Raw genomic sequence first — 19140 nt, forward strand, 5'->3', positions numbered from 1 at the left:
TGACCAGGAGTGCATGAGGTACCAGTCTAATGCAAACTCTTCACTTCCTGTATGCATGTCAAATTAGTGTTTCAGTGGACAGAAACCCTTCATTTATTCACAGGACTTTCTTTTATTGTGAAACATTTGCAGAAACGTGTTGTGGAAAAGTCACTGACTTGCAAGGTTCCATTATGGCAGCTGAAATGTAGCTACTGCCATCTACTGGCACTTGCATGTTACTACAAACTGTGGTTGGCAAAACTGCAATCAGACAATAACACTTCAGATGAATAATCCAGAATGACACGTAGATGAAAATGGCAGTAATATATTGTTGAGTATTAAATGTAAGTGATATAAATATACATTATGCATAGTTGTCATGTACACAGTATATTTGGACACAGACATTATTACAGACCTGACTTTTATTTGATCAACTACAGTCAGAGTGTGGATTAAAAATTAGAAAAATTGTAAACATGTAAGAAGTTAAAAGACATAACATGACATCCAATCAGAGGAAAAGGTCACCCAAAAACTGTAAACGATATTTATAAGCTAGTTAGAAATCTTTAGCTCTCTCAGACGATATATACGGTATGTTCGCGGTATTCAGATCGTTCAGTGCAGGTACAGCACATCCTTCTGTAAACGCACACGTTTGGGCTTCAGCCTAAAATTCAGCAAGAGAATCAGATTTCTTGTTTTTACATTTTTCATCACTTCCTCCGAGTTCCTCCGAAGTTTTGTGGTACATGGATAATTTGGTAAACTTTAACAAAAGAGCAACAGGGGGTGTACTATGAAGCAATATTAATGGGTTGGCATCATCAAATCACTTTGATCTGGCAACAAGCTAAAGTGATCGTCCCACTTATGGGACAAACATGCAACTCTTGAGTAAAATGTTTAAATGTGCTGTTTCGAGTTTAAAGCTTATGAGCTGCGCAGCTGTCATGTTAGACATAATCGGGAGGCGTGGACAGTGCATTTAGTGATAAAATAAAGATATGAACTTACAATTTGACACGATAAGTTTTCTGCCTGCATTCCCGTCCCGTTTTGTTTCGTCTTCATCGCTGAGCCCACTCATGCAAAGGAAGCCTGGCTGCTTCGTAGCACACCCCTCTGATCTGACGGGCGTGGTCCCTCTCAGACGTTAGTGAGCACCGTGCTGGTTACTATGGCGACCGTGAGGGTTCCGGGGAGGTCGTTGTCACGGCGATCACCCTTGTCCCTCAGGTGGAGCGTCTGCTGGAACTCACCTGGCTCAGCTGGCAACGTCACCTGACCCAGGAAGGAATCCATCAACACGTTGTGGTTGTAGAGCTGAGAAACACAGCGAGGGAGAAACTTACTGCTTCACTGTGACGAGGAGAAATCATCCACATCTTTACACTAACACACACAAACCTCGATGCTGATTGGCTTGTTGGCTTTCTTCCTGTAGAAGAGCCCCTTGGTGTCGAAGACGGGGCTGCGTGTGTCTTTAAAGACCGGAGAGCGAACTTTCTCTCCTTCACAACGGATTATCAAGTAGGGGTCTGATGCTGGAGACACACACACACACACACACACACACACACACGTGCACACACACGCACACACGCACAATAATTAACTTATGTATGAAATGTTGTTTTAGGAGCTTCTACGCGTCAAAAACAAAGCACATTTCCAAACGACTTAACTAACTAGCTGCTAATGTAACATACTGATCCTACATTAGGCAGCTGAATGTGAGGCACATCAGACTACTGACCTAATGCAAGATATGATAATACAGTCTAAAAAAGATCTGGTTAAGCTCAGTTGCTAGTGAGAAGTAAACATCCCATGAAGCGTCTCAATAAAAATCAGATTTACCTCCATCAGAGTCTTGTCCTGCGAGTCCATTAGCCTGCAGTATGTGGACCTGAGTGACCAGAGAGGGATGACCGCACAAGCCGGACCAGCAGGTCCGTGGAGGCTCATCTAGAGTCAGCTCCCTACAGGAGACAGACAGACAGACAGGTAAAGAGTTACTCGTCGTATCTGAGGGTGGACTTTAACCTGCTGCACACCTGCAGCCGTATGGCCAGAACATCCTAAGCCTAAAAGCAGAGAATGAGCGTTCGAGTTAGGAGAGAGACCTGAGACCCACTCGCCGACAGTAATGTGTCTTACATTGTCAGTGGCAAATAAAACCTGAATGATAATTAACCTTTAAGGCAATTTAAGTCAGATCAACCCAACACAAACTCTTTGCTAGTTGGAAAACGTTTCACTGAGTGCACTTCAAGTAATCAGCAACTACAATAAACACAGGAATGAAGAAGATTTCAGGGTATCAGATCAGGATATTCCAGTAAAATCTGTGTTGTATGTAGAAATGATTCCACAACACTTGACTACATCGAGCTGTTTTGTCGTCATAGTTCTGACTGACAGACAACCCCACCCCTTTCAAACATCCGACATCATTTTCAGCACTGACACGTCTCAGCCGGAGCAGCTCGTTTTCAGGTGGAACGAGTCCAGAGTGTTCATACTTGCAGTGCGAGGGGACGTCTGTAAAGATGCGCAGCAGGAAGTCTCCCTCCAGGCCAGGGTCAAAGGTGGTGGGTATGATGACGTACCGGCCCTCCGTCAGGTCGATGCGTACGAACACAGACCTTGAGTTGATGTAGATGCTCCCACCGACCTTCTTCTGGGTGACATGCATGCGGTAGGTCCTGTTTAACTCCACCTGAGTGCAGACAGGCACAGCACGTATTTATAGACTTACTACAAAAAATACATGTTGTAATCTGTTTACTTTTAGAGCTGTAGGATTTTGTAAACACACACACACACACTGACCCTGTGTATGTCAAAGCCAATCGCCAGGTTCTCCCCTCGTCCCTCTCTCAGCGTGGCTCTGCGGTCTTTCTGCTGCAGACAGATCAGCACTTCGTCCTCCGGCTTCACCACGTCAAACACGTACTACAACGCACAAGAGAGAAACGCACACTTGTGTTCGAGCTCGTTCCTTCTTCCACAACAGCTGCCGTCGCTGAGAAACTCTGAACAAAAAGACAGAAAAGAACACCTGCGGGTTCTGGAGGAAGGAGTACTTGTTGTTGGAGCAGCCCCCAGCTCGATTGAGAAGCGGGTCGTCGTGGCGGCGCCAGGAGCCCCGCATCACGACCTCCTCCCAGGTCTTATGGATACTCAGGTAGGACGTGTTGATGAGACGGCACAGGATGAGGTCTGTGAAGTTTGCGATAAAGTCATCAAATGTCATCCTGCAGGAAGGAAGGAGAAAGAGGGGAGAATCAGAGAAAGTTCTGGTTTGTTTTCAGCAGTGTTAACTTCCTGTATCATTAGACATATTTGTCATGAAAGAGGAGCAATGAGGAAAATGTTTAAAGAAAGAGAAGGAAGAGAGATAAGACAAGGGAACACATGTCAACAGATGCCTGTGAATTCAGAATTAACATGCAGGCACTTCGTGTCTACCAGCAGAGGGCAGCGTCGCTCCAGAACTCACCAGAACTCTCCGTCATCCTGCACGGTGACGCCCAGCCGCTCCCTCTCACTCTTACTGACCTTGTTCCACTCCTCAGAGCTGCAAACATGCAGAAAGGTTTCGGTGAGCTTCTTCTCATAGTGCAAAGAGGATGGACTAAGTGAAATGTATAAATGTGTGTGTTGAAATGTGGTAAATGTGATGACATTAACCCGACGTGTTGACTTCAGCGTGTTTCCATATTAAAGGCTCACACGCAGTTTGGAGTCCAGTGCACAACCTGAGAATTTATCATGCAGGGTTAAAGGGGGTTAGGGTTGGTTTAGGGTCTCAATCTTTTCCCCCTTTCCTGTTGATCCCCTCCCCTGTCCTCCACACCTCCTCCCCCTCCTCACCCGTCGCTCCAGGGCCCGTTCCACTCCCTCTGTCCCCAGGGGTTTCTCATGCGGATCATGGTCAGCTTGTCCGACTTGAAGTAGGCCAGCAGTCCGTGGCCCAGCCTCACCCTGCGGACGTCTGTCACCGCGTAGGCGTGGCCCTTCACCAGGCCGCAGGCCAGCCTGGCCTCCATGTCCGCCGCGCTGGTCGCCTGAAACGGCAGGACAAGTCTTCAGTCAGTCCGTGAGTCATTCACTCGTTCCTAAATCAATTCATTCACAGCTGCTGTGAGGGTTTGTGTGTGGCCTCTCCTCACCCGGATTGAACAGCTGATGAGGCCTCCTCTGTTGTGGACCTTCAGGACTCTCTCGAACAGCTCGTTGCGTTTCTCTTCATCTTCCTTGAACCCGTTCTCCGTCAAGTCCATGGGCTCCGACACGCCTCCGGTGAAATCCACGAGAGCGTCAGCTGTGTTGCCCCCATCCAGAGCCTCATAGCAGCCGCACATCCTAGAAACACACACCAGCAATCATGAATGTTGTTATTCTTTCTTGAATCGGTTCATCAAGGTCAGCCCGGCGCCAACAAATACGAATATAAGCTGCAAACGGAGGAAGTGCTCACTTGGCGTAGGCCTTCTCCACCAGCGCGCTCCAGAACTCGTTGCTGTCATTGGAGTGGCAGTACACCAGCTCGCCGTTCGCCGTGGGCAGCCGGTCATCGATCACCACGTCCACCCACTCACCAAACCGCCAGAACCTGAAGTGGAAGATCCCGGCGTAGGACTCCGGCTTCTCCTCGTCCCACTCCTGGTCCTTCCAGTCAGGGATCACCTGAGAGAAACAGAACAGACCAGTTTGGTCCTCAGCTCGTCAAAGCTCAGGGTTCATTCCTGTGTGCGACGCCGAGGGATTCAAACAGAACGAAACACAAAGAAGAGAAAGACGCACGCAGACAACATAAAAAGGCAAATCAAACAGCGGCTGCTCACTCTGAAGATAAACAGAAAGGTGGGAAAACTGTTAAATACGGCAAAGAGGGCTTTATTTCACATTCTTTAAAACCTAAACTCCCCAAATCAGATGATACCAATTCCATCATATTAATAAACAGCTGTCCTTATGTTGGCTGGAAAAACGTTGACAAACATCATCTCATCACTCGTTTCCCCTTAATTAACCTTCAGCATCTATAATTAACAAGAGCAACGGAGGATTTCTAAAGTTTTTAACAAGGGAATCCATCCACCCATATCCTGCACAAAGATCCCTACTGACGACACACACACACACACACACACACACACACACACACGGCGTAACGGTCGGCCCTCAGTGAAGTCAGTGATATAAATAAATAACTGATCCATTGAGCCAAGACCAGTCGAGCTCCCAGAAGCCCTCAGGAAACTCCCAGAGTTCCCTCTCATACGTCATCAGCGCCTCCTGTTGCCTAGCACCCTCACACATCACCCACCTCCTCAACACCTTTTTTGTTTTTTTTTCATTTGATATTCAGACAGATCAGGTTTGAGATGTCTGCAGATAAACAACCCCTCCTGGTTTGAGCTGATGTTCAGATCTCCTCCATGAGAGCACAGATCCTCACACAGATGACTGGCTTTATTCCCACATTGATCTCCACGGCCGATGCTCTCCCGTTCCTCTCGGTTCACATGGCAGGCTGATCAATGAGCGCTAACCGAGGTACCCTGAGGGCAGGAGGGGGAGAGAGGGGGAGGGAGGGGGAGTGGAGCGAAGTGAGAAACTGTTACAACGTGATGGAAATAGTTGGAAAGGGGAGGAGAAAGAGAGGGAGGGAGGGAGGGAGGGAGGGAGGGAGGAGGAAGAGGTGAAATCAGAAATTGTGCCAGAGCTCTATCTATCACAGCTTCCATCCAGACAGACAGGCAGGCCTCCCCTCTCCTCAGCCCAGGACTACACCCTCCAGGTCGGACATGCACAGCGCCGAGGCTCCCTCCAACACACTGGTGCTGGAGTTTAAGGAGGACGCGGCGCTGACGGAGGTGAGCTTTGAAACACAACATTTCTGTTTTGACTCGAGTGTTTTCCCTCAGCGGCGACGCGGGTGAACGCGTCCACGTGAACTTTCTGAACGCTGAAGTTGTGTGTGTGGTGTTTTGAACGTCCTGCTCAGAGGGATCACTCGGGGTGACGTCTGGCGACCAGCAGCTCCTGAGCAAAGTTTGGCTCAGAGCTGACGATCGATTAATCATCCGAGTCACTTTAAAGCCAATATGCCAAACGTCTGCTTGTGTTCTGCGTTCTGTTAATGTAAAGTTCACGTCTTTGGGGTTTGAACAGCACAGCTGATCATCTTGGCTGTCAGTCGAGCATTTGGTTTCTCTGTCTCCGCAATAGGCTGCATGTCTCAGGGTTTTGGACAGCAGGTCCCAGTTGAACTGTGTGGACTGTGAAGCCCGCTGAGGCTTTGTGATAAATAAGACTGACGTTGCTTGGCTGGACAAAAGAAGACACATGATCACCTTTTCTGATATTCTTCAGGCAAAACAATTCAATTATGAAATGAATATAACTGCATGATTTTTCGCTGTTCCACAAAGCTTTGTGACATGATGAGAATATCTGGGTGTTGCAGTTGGGCTTCAGGAAAGACTTTTTGTCAACATGCAGCCTCTGACCACAGTGTGGTATGCTGTAATGGCTGCTGTGCGCTCTGATGACATTACAGGAGCAGGAAACTGGAGGCGACACAAGGCTTGCCTGGCTAAGTAAACTCAACACAGTCATCAGACGGTGTCCAGACTCCTCCACCTGCTCCACGTTTCCTGGTTTCTCTCTGTGGTCTGATCTGATCTCTCTGATCTCGTTCTCCTCCGTCCCCCTTTCCTCCCGTCTCTTCTGTGTGTTGTTGCGTTTCCTCTGCAGATGATGCGTCTTCGCGTGTCGTCCTTGCAGCGGTCGGGACAGAAGCGTCAGGACGGCGAGCGTCTTCTCCTTCCCCATGAGGCCGTGTATCGCCTGGACTTCCCCTCTCAGGAGCTGAACTTCTCCCGCTGGCACTTCTCGCTCGCCGCCTACGGTCGTGTCACCATCACCGGCATTTCCCAGCACTGGACCCCTGACCTCACCAACCTGATGACCCGTCAGCTGCTGGAGCCGATCGGAACGTTTTGGCGAAACGCAGGAGACCCCGAGGACTCGCCGCTCAAATGGCTGGAGGCGGACATGCAGGAGTTCGGCGAAAGGATCGCCGAGCTGGCCAAGGTCAGGAAGGTCATGTACTTCCTGTTCGCTTTCAAGGAGGGCGCGGAGGCAGCCAACCTCAGCTGCTCGGTGGAGTTCACGGCAGACAAATGACTTGTCGATAGCAGAGTCCCGTTAGTTTAAAATAAAACCTTTGCATCTTTTGTTTTTTCAAGCAGTCAAAGAAATCCACGAGCTTAAATGTTATCCCTGAAACACTCACTTCCTGTCTCTCCTCTCTTAGCTGCAACGTACAGGAAACCAGGCTGCACTTCCACATCTTCATGCACACAAATTTAAATCCACCTCAAGTCAAAGTTTCACCAGCACTTATTGAAACAGCTTTAAAGAGTATTTTTCACTAAGCACACACACCTGGGACAGAGAATAAAGCAGGACGCAGAAGACGTAGGGATCCACTTTATGTGAACTGAAGACGGACCTGACCAGGAAGAGGTCCTGGTGCTACGTAAAAGATCGATGCATCATCAATCAGCAGTTTTAAAAAATGTTTAAAACTTGTACAGAAACACGAGCATTCACTAAGAAAATTAACATGATGTTGTCATCCTAATCAATAAATCAAATTTGCAGAACTCCCAACTGATAAAAATGTTTGATGAAGTCACATAACTAACAGCAGAAAGATTCCTCTTGTAAACGAAAAAATGGCCTTTTCTGTTCAGCTGGATGTTAATCTGTGTGGCGACTTGCTCTGCGAGTTGCTTCTGTCGTAGCTGCTGCTGTATTTTGTTTGTGAAAACTAGACGCAAAACATCCAATATTCACATTGCATGACCGTCAGCCCGACACAAAACGGAGATCAATGCAGTGACATCAATTAAATATGGACTGAAAGCTGTCTGTGAGGTCTCATTGGTGCTCTTTGTTATGGGTGTCACTGGACAGGCAGGGAGGGAGGGAGGGAGGAAGGGAGAGAGGGAGGGAGGGAAGTCGGGTTTATAAAGCTCCAAAATCTCAAAAGAACCTCAAAGGGCTTCATGATCAGACGCTCGGCTCAGCAGGATGTTGAGTCGACACACGTTTTCATTGTCATCCTTACACCTCGAACTTTTCACGCTGAACGTGAAAATGTGAAAAAGGGAAGACGGAGACAAAACGAGGGAGGAAATGACCACCTGTGACCTACCAGAGCAGAATGCAGTTTGTAGGACGGAAGTTGTAGTTCACATCTTGTTCTCTGTGAGTGTTTGAGTTATGATTCCAGCACATGAATGTTTTCACGACACCCTGAGCGAAGTGACCGAAGACCAGCTGAAGCCGTCTGAGTGGTCTGAGATCTGAATACAGTCTACTGCCCCTGCTGGTGTGGAGAGTAATTACACGCTAACTGACCTTCAGCTGTAGTCTCTCTGCGGTGCGTTCAAGGTCAACTTTTTGACCCAGAAACTGGTGACACGAGGTGCCAAACTTCACTGTTGCTGGTCCTTTAAGTCTTTTGTTTTTAACTCCAGCATGGCCTCATGTGCTTTTGCTTGTATGGAACTTGGAAACAAAAGAGGAAAATGATTAAAGTACGGTGTGCTTGGTGACCACCGTGTCGCTTCAGTTTGGAATAACAAGGTGTCGTCAAACTGCTCATGTAGTTTGCACTAAACACACTGGAGGTTTAATAAGTGTGTTAGAACCAGTGTTTGTCCTTGGTCCACTGACGGGTGTCAAGACAACCGGCTGCTCCACCGAGACACCTGAAACGAGCTTCGGTTTCCCTTCAGCTGACGGAAAACCGAGAGCTGCAGGGGACCTCCGAGACCACGCAGGAGGAATGAGCTAACAAACAGCGGAAAAAACACAATGCACACACACACACACACAAAACCAGGGCTCCTACAGTATGTGAGTCTAACAGACTGAAAGTCTGACAGGTAAGAGAGATCCTGCTCACAGTCTAATGAAAATACATTAAGATTATCAGCAATCCCCTTTAACACCATCGTACATTTAAACTGCATAAAAATACAGTAAAGAAGCTTTAATGCTGTCAATGATCCTCAGGATTAAACACAGCGACAAGAGCTTTAAGATAAGCTTCAAAAACATGACTGGAGACTAATTTATGAAGCTACAACGAACAGATGATTTAACTCCATTCAGACGTGTCACATGTGAAGAGCAGGGCTGCTAACCAAAGGCCACTGAGGCCACCTAATGGATGAACGATGGTCCAACATCCAGCTCCGGTCCTTTACCACAGGGATCAGTGTCGTCAGCAATTAATCTGAACAAGACTTAAAGTGTCTTTGTCAAGTGTGTCTTCACTCAGCGATAAAGACGTTTCACTGTAAGTCTCAGCAACGACTTATGAGCTCTAACGCACACCTTTGTCAAGAACCTGAACTAAAGACCCTGACAGCTGTGAAGAAACAAGGTGTGTGTGTGTGTGTGTGTGTGTGTGTGTGTGTGTGTGTGTGTGTGTGTGTGTGTGATAATCTGTAAGAAAAATCACTCGGATTACACAAAGTGCCAAAGTACACACAAATCTTAAGTAAACACACACCCAGTCACACAAATCTAACAGCCACGTACACACACACACACACCCACAGCCGCGCACACACACACACACACCCGCCTGCGCGTGCACACACACACACACACAGTGTGCTTGCATCCGGCTCTACCGGCTGTGGCTCAGCCCTTTTCTGACTTGCAGGACAAAGTCATGAAATATTACGTGAGCCACTGGGATGATGAGAGGCAGCGAGAAGACGAGCCGAGTGCTTTCTGGTGTGTGGATCGCCCTCGTTTTCTCGTCCAGCGAACAGGTTTTCTTACTGTCTCAGATGAACTTGGGAGATTAAAAACGTAATTCAAAGCAGCGAGGAGGCTGATTGTCAAATCTTACAACAAGAGTAACAGTGAAGGCAAACGTGGCTGCTGATCGTGGATTAAATAAACCACGTCTGGCTGTTAGCGCACATCAACGTACTCGTAGCAGAGTGATAACACACACCAATGTGCACAACCTGACGGTAAGCACACACAGCAGTGGACCAGCTTCGTATGAAAACCCACAGTTCTCTTTCATAGCATTTGTTTCAGTGTCTCACTATGGGATACGTGAGGGGTGTGCTACTCAGAGAACCAGGGTTACGGAAGTAACCCAGAGTTAATCCTGCTGTGCAGCACAGGCCTCATGGACTCTTATATAAATGATACAGCAGTTCATTATAATTTCATTATTATAATTTCAGTCTTGTGAAATGTTAAAATCATATTGAGGTGGTAGCAAAAGTGAAACTAAACAGTTGAGATTTTGTTTTATTTGTCTTTTTAGTAATGTCGTTCTCATGTTGTTAATTGCTTTCCTGCCTGTACAACATCCACTGCACGTCTGCCCGTCCTGGGTGAGGGATCCCTCCTCTGTTGCTCACCCTGAGGTTTCTCCCATTTTTTCCTGTTAAAGGTTTTTCTGGGAGTTTTTCCTTAGTCGATGTGAGGGTCGAAGGGCAGAGGATGTTGCTATGATGTTATGTTAAGCCCATTGAGACAAACTGCTTGTAAAATGGGCTATACAAATAAAGTTGTCTTGTCTTGTCAGAGCAGCGTGTGTTATGTGGACCGACTGCAGAGCAAAGAAAACATGGACTGCGTCTCACCTTCTGCCATAGAGCCTCTCTGGAGGCCAGACTGGAGCAGGCGGCTACGAACCAGCAGTTCCCCAGCTGGCCTTGGTTCAGGTCGTGGGCGCTGATGCCGTTCACAAACAGATGTGGGTTGCTGCATAACTCCTGGAAGGATAAAGATGAAGGAAACCAGTGTTAACCTTTTCTTCTTTCAAACACATTTTCTTATTGTATTCAGCATTCAGGACAAGAGCGACAATCCTTTAAATCTACAGAGAAAAACAGAAAAATAGAATCTTGAAAATATCAGGGCCAAGAACACACCAGGACAAAACAAACCAAGAAAACTGAGAACCCCGATAAGCACTGACTGAACAACTGATTTCTTTTGAATGTGACTTAATCGTAAAGAGTTTTCCCTCTTGCAGACAGACAGAAACAGAGACTGAGTCTAAAGGGGGGCGGGACCAGTCCACTTTTTAGTCCTCTACAGCGGGGCAGAGCAGAGCACTCAGCCAACCATCATGAAGGTAAGTACAGGGTAAATAAAAGCAGAAACGGCCTCTGAACGATCAAAGCGAAACAAACCACGGAGCGTTTGAGACGACAGCCAGATGAGAGGACGGGAATAAACCAGCAGAGCACACACCCAGTGAGACGGCTGACCACACAGAGACGAACAAGAAGCTCACCTGTCGACGTCAGAATTTAATCTGAGCAGGTGTTTTTTAAAAGAAAAAGGTTTCAGTGTCGTCTTCTGAGTGTTGTGTTTCAGGGACAAGAGAGAATCTCAAACGCTCCTCACTGTGTGTGTGTTTTCACGTTTCAGTGTGTGTAATCGTTCTGGTGAAACACTCACGACTCGATCACACACATTCAGTCTATCTGCGCTTATGAAAGTGCGGTGCTTCCATCATTTACTCATCAGCAGATCGGAAATGCTCCCCCCCTCCATTAGCCGGCTGATGTGCCCTAGAGCAAGGCACTTAACCCCCCAATATGCTCCCTGGGCGCTTGATGCTGCCCACTGCTCCTGTGTGTGTTTCACTGTGTGTAATTTGCCAGGTGTTGCATGTGTGTGTTCAACTAAGGATGGGTCAAATGCAGAAGACGAATTCAGTGTGTGTATGTAAGAATATATATACTGTCAATAAAGCTGATTCTTCTTCTTCTTCTTCTTCTTCTAAAGCTCTCTGGGTGCAGCCGAGGCCTGTTTGCACCTGGACTGATGCGCTCACAGGTGGTCAGGTCAAAGTACAGGTGTGAGTCATCACTCAGGCCACATTCAGAGGTGGTCAGGACCACATGACGACCACATATGACCTCACTATGTTAGCAGTTTGTACACAAACGTGTCCCGAGTCTCACTGAGAAACAACCTGAAGTCTGAAGCAACAGGCACAATGGACACACTGATTCCAACATTTACATAAAACTTACAAAAGAAGATTGAACTGGCGGTAAACATGTCAAATGGATCAACAAGTGTGGACTCATCAGGACATAAACGTGACGGCTGATCGTTTTAACCTGCGTTCCTCAGAGGGGAGGGAGGCTTAAGGAGAAACAACACAAACGCTTCCTCTCGCTCCACTCCCTGCACAAATCAATAATATCGATTGATCGGAGTGCTTTAAGCTTCCTGTTTAATTATTAACAGCTCAGATCATCAGTGACTGACAGTAAAAGCATACAGTTCAGGCGCTGGCTGGGGGAGTTTTCACTGGCAAACTGCTCGAAGTCACGACTGACATCAGACTTTCAATCAAATCACTTTGAAATAAGAAAAAAAGATGAAACCTCAGCAGAGTCCATCGACTGTTTTAATCCCACAGCGGGCTTCTGGTCTGATGACAGATCCCTGTTTAGTCTTCATCACATAGATCTGTCATCACATAGATCTGTCTGATGACAGATCTATGTGATGACGACTAAACAGGGATGCACACAAAGTTCATTTTAATGTGGATTAACAGGCACCAGCTGAGGTATGAAACCGAACATGAAGAAACTGACAGGATCCTGTCAGGTTTGCTGTGTGTGTGTGTGTGTGTGTGTGTGTGTGTGTGTGTGTGTATGCAGCAGCAGAGAGAAGCTGAAGAGCTATTAAGCACTAATTCCTTTATGAGAGTCAGATTTCCCCACCATGTAAACAAATAAAAGAGCTGCAGCGGTTCGTGTTGCGCTGCATAGAAACATTCCTCAAAACAAATGTGGTCCAGTGAAATGCAGAGGATGACTCAGAGCCTCTGAGGCCTCTGAGCATCAGTTTCCATCCGTCTGTCCAGACTGAGACACCGACGGGGAGCTTCATCACACGGTGCATCAGCAACCGCCTGAAGCTCAGTACAACCAAACCCGTGAGCCTGTGGTGGACTGCAAAGCTTCAAACGTGGATGCTGCTGCAGAGAAGCTGCTGACTGTAAAACGTGGAGGCTTCACACACACGTTCAGTCAGCACATGTGTGACCACATGTGAAGTGTTCTGCCCTTCAGATCCTGAGCTGTACACACATACATCATATGAAAGCAGCACACACGCGGTGCACTGCGGGGCGTTCACTTCCGTTTTCTGTTCCAACAACACAATGACTTGTGTTCAGCTTTATCACCAGATCACAACCCTTTCTGTTTGGTCCCGTTCCAACCACGAATACGAGAATCACTGAAGGAACTGCACAAAGCGGCCTTCGCCGTCAGCGTGTCCCTCTGCTGTCCAAACATTTCGCTCAAATAAAAGAGCAAACGCAACATGCAGACACGACACTTTGTGGCCGTTAATGTGGGATGAATTCCACACATTCCTCTTCCCGTTCAGTCCGCACAACCTCTTTATGTGCAACTCGTCTCGTGACGGCTGTCCCCTTTTCCCGCCTCCTGTCCCCCGTCCCTCTCGTCTCTGTACCAGACGTGAACATCAGTGACTCTGTCAGGACTGTTCCTCACTACTCGAAATGCTGCTGGTCCCCACCTTGGGCCTTTTCCAGGTGACTCTGCCGATGCGGTTGCTGTGGTAGAACAGAGACTGGTCGGTCGTCGGGAACAGAGGGTCTTCGAACAGATGTCCCTTCTGCTGGCACTGTCTCCTCAGAGCGGAGAAGGACTGTCCCTCGTACGGCACCGCCATCCCCCTGCAAAGACACGAGCCGCCCACAGCTTCATCAGTGAGTTCACAAACAAATAAAAACACCTTTCACTGCTGTAACATCAACAGCAGATCTTCAGCTTCCCTTCAGTTCGCCAAATCAAATCAAATTTATTCACGTTTTTCTGAGCTGCTGAGCTTCCAGTTTACAGTAAGATCAGTTCATGTGCTGCTGATGTCACCACAGAATTATTCAGGATCTTTGACAGCTCTGTATTTTAACACCAGACCTCAAAGGTCGGGTTTACAGAAGCAAACATCATGAAGGGTTTCAGGTCTGAGAGGTGCAGCCTGTGAGTCAAACAAGTTCATCAGCTGATCCTCCTCAGCCCACATTTATAACAAACGGGAGTAAAAACACACGCACACCTCAGGAATCCTACGACAATCACCGCTCGTCCTTATTCAGCGGAGCTTTGAGTTGGATTTTAAAACTAATAAATCAAAACCTCAGGCTGAGTTTGAGTTGTGCTTGGTGAGCTTTAAAACACGTCCAGATCACTCAGAGCCAACAGTCCAGAGTCTCTGCTGGGTGCTGAGAGGAGGCAAAGGCGAGCATTTCAGTCTGACACTTTGAGTATCTAAATGGAAGCATTTGTACTTAAGTGGTATCAGTGCCTCCCTAATATACAAATTTGAATAGTCCCAAAACAGGACGGACACACACACACACACACACACACACACACACAGGAGGATCAAACATGCATTACACAAACTATGCCAGCTGTCATGTAAGCAGGATGACAAACAGAAACTCGGACAGTCATGTTTGACTACGGATCAACGGCAAAGCAAACACATGATGAAAGTGTGTGCGTGTGTGGGTGTGTGTGTGTGTGTGTCTGCTGAGCTGGTGAGTGAAGTCATAACAGCAGCTTCCTGTCATCCTAACTTTTGAGATAAAGGCAGAAAGAGGAAGTGGTGCGTTCAGTGTTGGTGTGTGTGAGTTTGGGATGGAAACATGTGAGGCCTGTTGAGGCATGAAGCTACACACACACACACACACACACACCACTTACCCGCAGAACGTCCCCCTGATGTGCGACCTGTCATTGTGGGTTCAGCCCGAGCTCCTGGGGTCTGACGTTGTGTATTTGTAATGCGACTGGTTATGGAGTTCGCTTCAGGGCTGAACGGGCTGCTTGTGTTATTGTTTAGTTTACTACTTAGTGCTGCAGCGCTCATTAAATATTCAGCGTACATTAAAAAGCTGCTTTTCCCGCCACAGAAACAGTGTGGCTGTGGAACAGCGGATGAACAGGACTGTGGGCTGTGGAGGCCGTTTCAGAGCAGCAGCTTGTGTTAAACTTCACCCGGACAGCAGAAAAGTTTATCTCATAAGTGATGAAGCTCTCGCTCAGACGTGTTCATCGACTGCAAGAGCAGTCTTAAAATCTTTAAAATGTAAGAAACTGTACTCTTCCTGCAGTAAAAGTACAGCTCTGTGGAGTATTTTCACTGTGAGGTTGAGTGGCTTTGCTGAAGTAAAAGATGCGAGTGTTTCCTCCCCTGCAGACGGTCAGGATGCTGCTGACCGCTGAGCCTGCTCATCAGGCTGCTCGCTAATCACATCAGTGTCAAATGAAGGCAATAAACCCAGAGGACACTGAACAGAGTGGACAAAAGAGAGACAGAGAGAGTGTGTGTGTGTGTGTGTGTGTGTGTGTGTGTGTGTGTTCAGTGCTGAGGAAAGAAAACTACAAAGTGCTTCAGAATAAACCGGAGCTCCGTGAAAATCTCCCTTCTGTTAGGATTCAAAGGAGACGCCGTCTGCTGTCGAGGAAAGTGTGGATGAGAGCGCGATTTCATCTCAGATATAAGGTGTTAGAAGAGACGTGTGAAGGCTGACGGAGGAGGGGGAGGGGGAGGGGGAGGAGAAGGAGGGGGAGGAGGGGGAGGAGGGGGAGGAGGAGGGGGAGCAGCCCAGTTTACGCCAAAGAGATGATGCGGTAAAGTCGTGCAGTAATAAAACACATTTGAGACTGAGAAGGAACTGAGTTGACCTTTTTGTAAGTGCAGAAAACCAGCATGACTGGGACGTGACTCATCATCAGAAGGGGGGAGGAGGGGGGACACTTTGTTTGTCTCCGTCTCTGAGGAAGTGCACTCAATCGCACTGGAAAGAGAAAGAGAAAACTCCAGTCCTGCTGACCTGATGGAGTCACTGCACTTCTGTCTCGTTGGTTTGTGGAATTGGGACACCACAAAAACACCAAAGTGGATCCTGAGGACGCTGCTCTGTGACTTTAATCGTCTTCCTCTGATGGACGACCCGTCTCCACTTCCTCCCACTGGAAGGGAAACCAAAGTATCATCGAGTGCTGCCATCTTGTTCTGGTGGGGCTGAGACTAACACTTGATGTTGCAGTTTCCCCACAGCCCAAAGCGACGTCTTTAAGTCGCTTTTTGTTGTCCAAAACCCAAAGACTTTTCATTTACTGTCAGAAACCAAAGAAAAGCAGCAAATCCTCACATTTAAGCAGCTGAAACCAGCTGGGTTAAATTCTTATTAAACGTAACAACACGTTGGCCAACAATAACTTGTTTCACATGAACAACATATGAACAAAGTTAATTTAAAATTGATACATAAACCTCGTGTGAACAAACAAAGTGTGACGGTGACACACTCATAGTTTGTTTCCAAAGTGCCTCAAACACAACTTTGGCCTTTCTGTGATATAAATTCTTATCAGAGAAAATTAATCGACATTTGATTACGCAACAGCAGCTCTGACCAGTTGGACTCTACAGGAAATGAAGAGGAAGAACTTCATGAAGTAACCACACACACACACACACTGTGATGACACCTGTTCACGTCAGTCTGCACCTTGACTTCTCTCACGTATTTCCCAAAGTCTGATGCTGAGTCTTCAAAGTCTCCAGCTCGTCTTTGGTTTGTGTGTTTCTACACGCGACTACAAATGAAATGGGCGTAAAAGAAGTTACTGCGGTGTTATCTGCACGCACGCAGGTTTAAATATGGCGCAAGACCAGATGGAAACCAGACAGACATGGGTGTGGTTTCATGTGGGCACCAAATATACATGCCACAAGTCAACAGCAGCTCAGTACAGATGTTGAAACATTTACATGATGAGTGACATAAACATGATGAGTGACACGAACAGCGCCGACATTTCCGATGTGTACCCGAACGCAGCTCCTCCCAACAGTCCGCTTGTTTGTCTTTGATAAAAATGAACTTTTTAAGCCTGATTTTGTAGAAGAGCTTCCAGCGTTTTTCAGCTGTAATGAAGCGACCCACATTAAGGCAAAAATCAAACCGGAAATTATAACAAATTCCCTTCAGAGTAAAACTGTCGCGGAGAAGGAAACACAGAATTTGAAACGTTTCGTGAAAGCGTTTCCAACGGGTTAAGGTTTAAGATTTAAAATAATTCTTTTGCTATACGATGATGTTTGTGTGATAGCCAGAGTGAGGAAATGCGAAGATTTAAATGACTTTCCTTACAGCGCCTCCACCCTAAGTAAAATATTTAAACTTTGAAGGTTTCTGCCGGAAGTTTATTTGTTTACACGCGCCCGCTTGAAACATTGCGAGATTTCTCAGATTTTACATCTTGAATGAAGGCTGTAAACAATTAATGTTTTATATTCCTCTAATATCCAACGTTACGCTTCTTCTGTCCTGTAATCTTCTGTTTTATGCTAACGCTACGTTTTCGTATGCTAACAAAAGTACCACAAATCGATTCTACGTGCGAAGTTTGGCTATTAAACGCTTTTTGTTTCAGCCAGGAGGAGATCCTTAAATAATGTCCTTAAATAATAATAATAATAATCCTTAAATAATGTCTGCTGGCAGACTTTAAACGAGTCGACACAGAAAGCCGTTTCACTGCTAACTTTGTTCAAGCTAACTTTACCTGGAAAGATGTTGGGTTTAAAGTCAGCTTCCTGGGGGGCTCACGCTGCTGCTCTTCTCCCAGGACGAGCTCGGCGTTTACTCCTTCCTACTGCTGCCGGAGCTTTTCAGCTGGAGTTCAGACAGTTTACAACACTCAGAGAGGAGACACACACACACACACACGCACGCACACACACACACACACACACACACGAGGAGCTCCAGCTCCGAGCTCCAAACGACCAACCCGCCTTCGCTCTGGTGCATTCAGGTTCGGCGCGGACAAAGCGGAATCATCGAAACCTGAACCACTCTGTGTCATTTTAAGGCTAATAATCAGATTATACTCCGTAATACATGGGATTATATGATCATTTTACCCCAAAGTTTTATTTTTTTATTTACTGGCTTTTTAATCATGGCTGTATCTTTCAGCTGGTAACTTGAGAGCAACTGAAAGTGAAAGTGACATATTTTGTCATTGGAGGGAACTCACTCCAACGAAATTTGTGCTCTGCATTTAACCCACCCAAGTGACATGCACACACACACAGCAAACCCGGGGCAGTGGGCGACCGCGTGCAGCGCCCGGGGAGCAGTGGGGGTTAGGTACCTTGCTCAAGGGTACCTCAGCCATGGACACCGGTACGGGGAATCGAACCAGCGATCCACCGGTTACGGGTCCGACACCCTAACCGCTGATCCACGACTGAGAAGCAGAGTCAAATTTGTTGTTTGTGTGTCAGCATGTTTATTCAACAGCTCTTTCACTCATTTATTTTCTCACTAAGTTGTTGTTAACACTACCAGTGCGGATCGTGTTAAGTGCTGTACTGCTGAACATGCAGGTCAGTGCTGGACAACACACTGGGATGTTAGAAATAACATCTTCTTCTGGTTTAAGCTCTAAAGAAACAAACAAAATGTCACCTGTAAACCAGGAAATAAAGGAACACCTTTAACATTCAATAACCATTGAAAGGAATTCATTGCTCACAAGTCGTGAAGTTTTCCACAGGACTTTTGCTGTACACCACTGAGCTCTGGTGAGCACTGAGGTCATCACAGCCAGCAATAACTGACATGTGCTGCAAAGTGTGAGTGACCTTTATGAAGCTTTATGAAGCTTTATGAAGCAGCACAGTAAAATACTTTGCAGGAATATTTGTTTTTGCAGAGCAGCATGCACAAACTGGAAATGTTTGTTCCCGTAAACACAGTCAGCAGGTTACATTGAGCTCACAGCCTCACTGAGCTGCGTCTGTGGGCCTGCAGGAGGCGTGTGAGCATCATGTGCTCGAATGGAAACAAGGCTGATGGTTTTTGCAGTCCCTGTTGGTCCCCAGCAGGGTGCAGGAATACTTTGGATTACTTAGTGTTGCCTTAGCAGCAGCGTTTTCATGCGACTCGTCCCAGGCTTCACTTCACTTTTATCCCCAAGTGTACGAGCT

The 19140-nt window shown here is 46.9% G+C and overlaps 2 protein-coding genes across 4 annotated transcripts; one reads left to right on the top strand and one right to left on the bottom strand.

The window, feature by feature from the left end:
• Positions 1-92: 92 nt before the first annotated feature.
• capn5a (calpain 5a) lies at positions 93-17868 on the bottom strand. Of its 3 annotated transcripts, none has more exons than XR_006843425.1 (14): positions 17709-17867; positions 13639-13798; positions 10701-10832; positions 4478-4686; positions 4170-4362; positions 3871-4064; positions 3497-3574; positions 3056-3251; positions 2827-2949; positions 2517-2713; positions 1852-1973; positions 1399-1535; positions 1006-1314; positions 93-658 (listed from the first exon to the last, which is right to left on the bottom strand). XR_006843425.1 is itself a non-coding variant. In XM_046390027.1 (14 exons), the coding sequence occupies exons 3-14, from the start codon at positions 13792-13794 to the stop codon at positions 1138-1140; spliced, it is 1914 nt and encodes a 637-aa protein (XP_046245983.1). In that variant the 5' UTR covers positions 13795-13798; positions 15968-16106; positions 17709-17868; the 3' UTR covers positions 93-1137. The 3 variants fall into 3 exon arrangements, 2 of the variants coding, with proteins under 2 accessions (XP_046245983.1, XP_046245981.1); XM_046390027.1 differs by adding an exon at positions 15968-16106 and having other exon boundaries at positions 93-1314; positions 17709-17868; XM_046390025.1 differs by having other exon boundaries at positions 93-1314.
• ompa (olfactory marker protein a) lies at positions 5628-7907 on the top strand. The gene is made up of 2 exons (XM_046390033.1): positions 5628-5879; positions 6763-7907. The coding sequence occupies exons 1-2, from the start codon at positions 5811-5813 to the stop codon at positions 7192-7194; spliced, it is 501 nt and encodes a 166-aa protein (XP_046245989.1). The 5' UTR covers positions 5628-5810; the 3' UTR covers positions 7195-7907.
• Positions 17869-19140: the final 1272 nt, after the last annotated feature.

Source organism: Scatophagus argus, chromosome 5 (assembly GCF_020382885.2).
Source record: "Scatophagus argus isolate fScaArg1 chromosome 5, fScaArg1.pri, whole genome shotgun sequence".
Classification (NCBI taxonomy): domain Eukaryota; kingdom Metazoa; phylum Chordata; class Actinopteri; family Scatophagidae; genus Scatophagus; species Scatophagus argus.